The sequence below is a fragment of the Rhopalosiphum padi genome, chromosome 4 (assembly GCF_020882245.1).
Source record: "Rhopalosiphum padi isolate XX-2018 chromosome 4, ASM2088224v1, whole genome shotgun sequence".
NCBI classification, from domain to species: domain Eukaryota; kingdom Metazoa; phylum Arthropoda; class Insecta; order Hemiptera; family Aphididae; genus Rhopalosiphum; species Rhopalosiphum padi.
The window spans coordinates 8,881,184-8,890,553 of record NC_083600.1 but is presented as its reverse complement, the minus strand read 5'-3'; the positions used below and the strand labels follow the sequence as shown (position 1 = coordinate 8,890,553).

The window sequence follows — 9,370 nt, the reverse complement described above, 5'->3', positions numbered from 1 at the left end:
TCATAAATGTATTATTATTAAACAATTGTTTTAAACTATATTTTTTTTATAATTTTTGAATTCTTTAAACCCTAACACAAGTTTTTATAAGGTTATATTTTACACCTGCATTTTGAAGATAACATATGTACATGTATATCGAAATCTTTGGTAAAGTTCAAAATTATAAATATCACAAGACACAAATCTTGATGACACTATATGATTTAAATTATAAAACTTTTATTTTTGAGAGGAAAAGGAGCAATCATTGGTTTTTTTTTAATTTCATAACTGAAAATGTATATCTATTATAAGTATTAAATTTCGACGGCTTTTAAATTACCTATTTAATAAATCCTTACCAAATCACAATTACCATTTGTAAGATATTCTAGTAAATAGATATGTATTTTTAAAAAACAATATAATAATATTTAAACCAGATACATATATCGTACATAGAACTTTATATCGATACTAAAAACATTCAAAAGAAAATTATATTAATTAGAAAAATATTAACAAATATTTTTAAAAATTAATTTTATTTGTTATTATTGAACAATTTCTTGCTATAGAAAATTGTCAATAACACATAATAATTATTACAAATTAATCTAGTAATATTATTCTTAACTCTAAAGGTAACCAGTATAAGGCTGCAATAGGTATATATTATTATGTATGACAAAGTTTTCAAGTTGAAGTATGTTTATAAAATCATAAATCAATAGTAATCACTAATTTTTAAACCTGACGCTGGACGCTGATAAACAGGTATATCATATTATACTATGGGTAATGGGTATATTCAGATTTATATAAAGGTATTATATATATTCATATTATAGACTGACTTGTCAGTTGATATAACGTTGTGTCGTGTAATGTGTGACCATAGACCTTTGTAGGTACTAGGTATCTAATTTATTAGAAATTATTGTAAATATGTAATAAACTAATAATTATTTACTCCATGCGTATATATTGGTACCTATATTATGTATGTAACTATACAGTGGCGTAATTAAGAATTTGTTTTGGGAGGGAGGGGGTTAAATTTTGTTCAGTAGAAAACTGTAAAATGTATATCAATTAAAAAAAAAAACCTTAAATTCTATTAAGAACGCTATTATTTATAGTGTTATAGTTGGATTGCTATCAAGGCTATAACTGAAAAAAATTTCGGGGGGAGGGTCCAACATTTTTTTTTTATGTATAATATAGATAATGACATTTTATACTTTTATAGTCAATCAACTAGATTAACCAGTAAAATGTAGTTACTTTTAAAAATTTCGGGGGGAGTCCGGACCCGTTGAATCCTCCCACAGATACGGCCTTGATACTATTAAAATATAAATATTGTAAAATATTAGAAAATTAGGCTCTAGGGCAGTGATTCCTAATCACCGTTCCGCGATTAAAAGGGTACTGGTCCGTATTGTATCGGAAACAATTATATTTTTGAATTTTTGATGTATTGTACCCTAAATGGTCCGTTCTCCGTAGTTCTATATAAAAGTCATCTGCCGGTGCGCGACCGCAAAGAGATTGAGAACCACTGCTCTAGGGTATCTCCCCTTACCAGAGGCGCCAATTTTTGAAAATGTCATGGGGCTCACTATTTCATAAACAAATGTACAGTTTTACCTAAATAATTACAAAAACATTACTAATCGTTAAACAATTACTAAAATATAGTTATTTGTTGTTTTGTATGTTATAATTATAACATTTTAATACTATTAGCAAATAGCAATTATAATTTAAATTATAAAAAAGCACAAAACAAAAATTAAAAAATGCCAATTTAATTTTGAAAGTTACATGTTTTATATAGAAAATGTATTTTTCCGCACTTAACAATTGTTAATAAATTGGTTTGCAACAGTTTCTAAATTTATTTCTTCATCACGGTGAATATGAAGAATGGAAATAACCATGTTTGACTCATAGTACTCCTTATGTAGGTATGTCTTAAGTCTGCAAAGGGCAAATTTATTATGAATAAAATTAGTATTTTGAGGGCATTTTACAATTTGAGAATCATGGGGGACTGCAGCCCCCGATTCCCTCTGTACTCGGCGCCCCTGGGCCCTTATCGTCCCCTTAATTACGCCCCCGTAACTAAATTATCCAGGTAAGGATGTATAATAACTAATATAAGTCGTAAGTATAATTGTGTGTACACTGATAAAATCTTGTACAGAAGTACCTATAGGCTATAGTCCAAACTCTAAATCAAGTATTATTTATAAGTTTCAAATAGATACAATAACTTAATTTTTTAATTTTCACTTTTCTGCGGTAAAAATACAATCGTCATCCGCAATTCATTAGTTTAGTTCACAAATGCTTGACTTTGGACACTCAATCTCACATAATATTTTAATGCGAAGTTTAGTCGTGTATGTATAAACTAGGTACATAGTATTTTATAGTTTGTGTTGGTTAATGTAGGTATTTCGTAATTTTATAGCAAGCGTATGTAAAATAAGAATATAAAATTAATATTGAACTCGTGTATTACGTATGACGAAAAATCTAATCCCGCTTATGGAAGGTGGACGGTGGTGTGCAGTGCCAAGAAGGGGCAAATATCCCCTCTCCGAATTATTATAAGCCCATATTATTTTAATAATGGTTTTATTTTCAAATTAGACACCTCGTGACGAGAATACGATAATATAGGTATTGTTAGTTGTTACAGTCGATTTAGTCAAATGAATTTCCTGAATATTAAAATAAAGATAGGTCGTAGGTAGGTACATTATTTTAATACCAATGCAAAAATAATAAATATAAAATAAAAATTATTTATCTAATTTTGCTTTTTATTGTATTAACTTGTGGTGTTTTAATACAGTAGGTATACATTATACATATTCACTACTCTTACATCAAAAACGAAGTTATTATATTATACAGACATACAGACATATACAGTATACAATATACACCGTGCTACATACCTACATTTGTGGTAGTAGCTACTAAACCCACTATAGTATTATATATTTACCTATAGACTATAATAAAGATTCATAATTTAATCCCCCACATGCGCCGTTGGAACAGCTTTACAATAATAGTTATTATTAAAATGTCCATGCCTTATGGGTGCTGCTCTTCAAGTATAGTAAGTACTAAGTATACACGTCAACTTACTCTCATATTTTGTTCTTCAAATTCTCATGGATATCTAAGTATAATAATAATATGTCTCTCACTTAACCAAAACCGCGAATAATAAGAAAATAATTGTTTATTTTAATTTCTTGTAGTGGCTTGACATTTAACAAAATTGTGTAATAATGTAGTTTTAATATACTAATATAATATTTCCAATTTTTGATAGCCGTCCGTCAGCCTATGGCAATAGAAATAGAATAGAGTATGGAAATATTTTCTAATTTTATACTGCATACTGCATAGTGCATAGACGCATAGTGCATTCTTTAATAATTATTTTGTAGAGCGTGGATGGGAATGATGGGATAGTCATGGTTAATACATTATACGGTTTAGTTTAGTCTCCATGGTTTCTGTTGGTCACATTGTGCGGTGTATGTAATTATTATGTATCTCACAACTGATCAGACTGTTACGGTGTAAGCTTTCCAGTTCTTTGTTTCTTTTTTTTTAATATTAAAAATGTTATAAGTTTTTATTTTTCATTTCATTTTCTTTTTCCCCTCTTCTGTTGCATTGTCCCTTTTCATCTCTGGAGCGTCCAGTCGTAAATTATCACTCAAATTCATCATACAAGTAGACATAATGTTAATCTTATTGATCACTTATAAAATGTGTTGTTGATGTATGAACTACCTATACATAATTACTCTGGACTTGACTATAAGGTAAGGTTGTTTAAATTGTACATCAAAATGTGGAATGGATCTCCAATTTTTCTTGAGTATTTCTACATTCAATACCTTGCTGGTTGTTCACAGTCTAGTAAATACAATGCACATAACTAACCATAAACAGCAGGGCCATGGACGAACAATCTACTCGTCTGGTGCATAGCTCGACAATCCGCACCAGAATGGCCATTCCTAACATCAAAATGACTAATCCAATTAAAAAACTGGTCAGTAAACAAAGAAAACGTTATACTGAAGATGGGTTCAACCTCGATTTGACTTGTATCCTTTGTATTTACAGTTGATTGATTATTTTATAAACTAAAAGTATCTACTTATATTGCCAACAAATATATGTTTAGAATATTGCTTTCTGTTAACAAGTTTGTATTATATTTTAATTATCATATATATTTTTTTAAATTGGATGGTTATTGTTGAAATTTTTAGTACATTTTAAATATTAATAATATTTTTATTAACCCTTAATTTGAAAATGTGAATTTAATTACATAATATAATTCTATTTGAATTAATTACATTTTCTTATGTAGAAGTGAAAAATAAATCTTTCCATGTAATTAACTTATACTCTAATAATAAATTAATAATTATACACAAGAACACTTTAAACTACATACTTGTTTGATAAATTATATTAGTTTACTCATATCGTTAAAGAATTATTTGATTTTACGCTTTTGTAATATGTAATGTTTGTTAGTCAATGAAATTTATATAAAATTATCTAATCTCTATTGAAAATATAAATAATGGTAATGTTTTACAAGGTTTAATAATAAACACTCAATAAATATATTTTACATAACTCAAAGTAACAAATATTGCTATTTTTTATTCTTATAATGTTCTTACTTATTTAAACAACAATATATATTATTCATTTTATATGAGCAAAATATTTTTCTAATAATTTTCATGTAGTAAATTTGTTATAAGCTTATTACGTATCTATAACCTATTAACTTACTACGAGCTCAAATTTATTTTTATACATAATAATTCCAAAAAAATAGTTTTTTTTAAGATATATGGAATTAAAAAATAAAAATGTATATTATCAAGTTGTTCTGAAAAGTAAAAACTTAAAAAATGATAATAACCAAATAGATTTATTTAATTCAAATGATTTTTTTAATTATTTTGAACTATAGTAAATTATTTTTTTTTTTTCAAAAAATGAGTAACCTAGTATATAGTTTCTAATTATAGATGTATTTTTTAATTTCGACAAATTTTTTAAATAAGTACTCAATAGTTAAAACTACTTTATTTATTTTACTAAAGCTATTTGGATAAGTAGTACCAGTTTAGTGTTCCGTACAAACATTGTTTATTACATGATATGAATGTATTTATTATATCTGTTAAATTTCATCATACTAAATGTGTAAAATTATCTTTAAACAATTTAAAGTAAATAATATTTGATACAAAGTAGTAGAATCTTACTTCTACTTAAGTTTTCTCAAAGTTTTCCTTAATTTATATGATTAGACATTCTACATAATGTGATAGCAATGGGATTTCCTGCAGAAAATTTAGAAGGTGTAGTCTACCGAAATCATATAGATGATGTAAGCAGACTCCTGGATCAGAAACATCCTAATCATTATAAAATATATAATCTGTAAGTATCTATTTGATTAAAATTTGAATATTTTTTTTTAATAATAATTCAATCTTGTATTTTTAGTTGTTCAGAACGATCTTATGATTCTCGGAAATTCCACCAGCGTGTAGCTACCTACCCATTTCAAGATCATAATCCACCTAGTATTGAGGTGATTAAACCTTTTTGTGAAGATGTTCATCAATGGCTCGATAAAGACAGCAGAAATGTAGCTGCTGTACATTGTAAAGCTGGAAAGGTATAATTTAGTTTTTCAAGTAATATATTTATTTTTTATTGATTCATTAATTAATTTTTTTATTATTTTTAGGGCCGAACTGGTGTAATGATATGTTGCTATTTAATACATAGTTTACAATGCTTATCAGCAGAAGATGCTCTTAATTATTATGGCCAAAAAAGAACATTTGATAAAAAGGTATTATTTATTATATTTTTAAATTAAAAAAGATAGTTCTATCATATATTTATACAGTTATTAGTGTGATATTTGAGTAAAATGTGTTTCATTTAGAATTTAATTTAATTAAATAAAATATAATGCATTTTATTTTCAATGACATTTCACAAAAATAAATTAAAATTATATTAATAATATATCAAACTTTATTGAATTGTGTAGCATGCAATTGTGTCTTGGCTATTAATTTATGATTTAATTTTTAAATGTATAGTATGTATGCATACATAAACTTTGTTTCATTTATTTCTAGGGTGTCACTATTCCCAGCCAAAGGAGATATGTCAACTATTATGCATTGTTAGTTGAAAAAAATTTAAACTACAAGCCTGTGGTATTGACAGTAAAGGAAATAAAATTAGATCCAGTGCCTAATATTTTTAATTCGGGGCAAACATGTAAGTATATAGTTGTATTATTTTCTAAGTATATTGCTTAATATGTATATTATATTTTTAGGTATCCGTTTAGTAATATCAGAATGGATAAATGGAGATAGTTCAAAAATCAGAAAAGTATATTCATCTGATGTACAAGATATGCGGCGTAATGCTTCTGATGTAACGATTCGTTTAACACAAATGACCCAAGTCCTTGGAGATGTGAAAGTAGAGTGTTACAATAAACATAAAATGAAGAAAAAGGTATGAATTTAAAATAAAGCGTTTTTATTATTTAATATTTTAACATATATCAACTTAAAATATTATGTTTTCATTTATTCATTTACAATTTTCTTTGTAAAGTATTTAACGTTCTCTTAAGTAAAATATATCTTAATAAATTTATTAATTTTTATATCTATCATATCTGATGTTGTGTTTGGCCATTTTGAAATGAATTTTCATATTTTTAATTAAATTCATTTCATTTATTGTTTCTGATATACGCAGGTACACACACATATATCACTAAAATATAGGCGGTATGTCAAAAGGACGTAAGCATTATTACATTTAACAGACAATTCAAAATGTTACAACAGTGTTTATTTTTTGTCTATTTTATTTCAATCCATAATATTATAAGTTTATATTTTAATTTACTGAAATATTATTTAAAATTAAATTTTTAAATATATTATTTTATCTTTTTACTGTAGATTAATTTAAATTTGTTTCTCGTTTAATTATTTCATTATATATAAACTAAGAATTAAATACTTAACAAGTATTTAATGAGTAATTCGTATAAGATGTTTATTATATGCTCTAACAAAAATTATAATTAAAATATTGATATATAAGGTAGGGTAGCATTTTAATTTTTTTTTTATAATTTAAAAGAAAATTTTCAAAAATAATAGTGGATACTAATTATAATCTTAATTAATATTGTTTTTATTTAAAAAGAATTTATATATTTAGCATTGTATTATTGTTTCAGGAAAAACTATTTCATTTCTGGTTTAATACTTTTTTCGTTTGTGAACCAGCTGTTACTGAAAATGGTAATAGAGAAAATAAACATTGTGGCCAGCAAGAAAAAACTGTTCATACTAATAGTATGGACGATTCAACTAACTTTCGATTTCCAAATAATCAAATGCGGTAAGTTTATAAATTGTCTTAATATATACATTTAATATTTATATAATTAATTAATATATAGTAAAGTTTACTTATGATGTTTTTTATGAAGTTATCCAATATCCATATACTTTTTAGTAACATGAATTGTTTAGTACTTTAAAGTATTATGAAATAATTTATAATGTAATATAATTGTGATTTTAAATATTTATGTATTAGTACAAACTCTATTGGTCATGTGGGTGGAAGTGATAATCGCCTGTTGACATTAAACATGAACAAATGGGAATTGGATGGCCATAAAGATAAACAAAATAAACTTTTTAGCGCGGACTTCCATGTAAGTTTATTATTTGAACGTACTGATGTTTCCGAACCAGTTGTTGGTGAAACACTGTCAGAAAGTGAATCAAGTAGTTGCACAACAGCTGAAGAAGAAGAAGATGGATGGGAATCTGGTCAGTGATTTATACAAAAACATAATTAGCACATTAAAAAATAAGGATTAATGAAAAAATAATTTTATTATTCTTTTAAAATATTTCTCATCTAGGCTATCGCTTTAATTACCTGTCTCATTAGGCTTGTGGAAAATATTAGTATAATATACACATGAACAAACTGTCACTTGTGTATCATTTTGTAACTATTATTTTCCCTTGTATATACTTTAATTTTTAAAATGAACATTTTCTTTATATAAAAATCAAATTTGATATAATTAATATTTTTATTCTTGTTTGAACGTTTTAGTAAAACGCTATCATCCCTAATTATTGTTGTGTAGTATTTTTTTAGAATAATGATTGGTGAAGGCCGCTTTATTCTCTCCCTTAGGCTTTCGTAAACCTGTCGCTTGAGCACAATACACCTGATGGCGTAGATGCAAATGTGATTGTGTTTCCGGTGGTTCTAGGCGAGTCGACGTATCTGTAAGATATTGGGAGTGCCACAAACAGAAGACGAACAACATAAACGTATTTTTATATGTATATGTATATCTATATATGTATATAATAACTGCAAGTTAATGTTTTTTTTAAGTTAAAAATTTATATAGATTATAACAATTATTATAGTCTGGATTTTAAAAACTCCTCCATAATTAGGCATACACTCGCCTATTTTATTATTTTTATAGTACAAAGAAAATAAAGTTTTAATTCTGATAACTTTATTAAAAATTTATTTTTTATTTTCGTGTTCATCTGTTAATTTTTATTTATATGTCTTTTTTTTTTAAGTCTTCCAATGTTGCCATTGAATAAAATAAAATGGACTTAGGAACAATGTTTTTTTTTTTTTTAATTTTTTTATGTTATAATATTTATTTATATATTAATGATTAGAATATAAACTATTCTGTAAAAGTTATAGCCTACTATTTCATGTTTAATAGGATTGTTGCCATGGTTTTACATTTATTTACCAGTATTATTATAATTTTTTTTTCACTCATTAATCTATAAAACGAATAATAGTACAACACAAGAACAATTTAATATTGTATATTTTGTTGTTATATTTTAATGCATAAAAAGTTTGACATATAATTTCTATAAAATCATTATATTATGATTTGTCATATTGTCTTAATTTTTTTCGTATATACATATAATTAATAAGGTAAAAACTATCACATTTTTTATTTGCTTTATTTTTCAAATCATTTAGTTTTTAATAATTATGGTAATGAATAATGATAAATTCAGATTGTTTTTAACTTATTTATTGGAAGTATGTTGGTAATATATTTTTAGACAGCAAAAGTGTCTACGTCAGTAATTATTAACATAGAATTGTAAACATTTTGAAAATATGTATTGTGATATTTTCCTTTTGGTTTGTGATACTATGTCTATCATGACTTGTA

At 25.5% G+C, this 9,370-nt stretch overlaps 1 protein-coding gene across 3 annotated transcripts; it reads left to right on the top strand.

The window, feature by feature from the left end:
* Positions 1-3,616: 3,616 nt before the first annotated feature.
* Positions 3,617-8,692, top strand: LOC132928301 (phosphatidylinositol 3,4,5-trisphosphate 3-phosphatase and dual-specificity protein phosphatase PTEN). Of its 3 annotated transcripts, none has more exons than XM_060992874.1 (10): positions 3,617-3,845; positions 3,939-4,133; positions 5,370-5,502; positions 5,569-5,743; positions 5,816-5,923; positions 6,219-6,363; positions 6,425-6,609; positions 7,352-7,515; positions 7,717-7,955; positions 8,285-8,692. In XM_060992874.1, the coding sequence occupies exons 2-10, from the start codon at positions 3,983-3,985 to the stop codon at positions 8,293-8,295; spliced, it is 1,311 nt and encodes a 436-aa protein (XP_060848857.1). In that variant the 5' UTR covers positions 3,617-3,845; positions 3,939-3,982; the 3' UTR covers positions 8,296-8,692. The 3 variants fall into 3 exon arrangements, with proteins under 3 accessions (XP_060848857.1, XP_060848856.1, XP_060848854.1); XM_060992873.1 differs by having other exon boundaries at positions 3,618-3,845; positions 8,414-8,692; XM_060992871.1 differs by having other exon boundaries at positions 3,618-3,845; positions 8,335-8,692.
* The last annotated feature ends 678 nt before the right edge of the window (positions 8,693-9,370 follow it).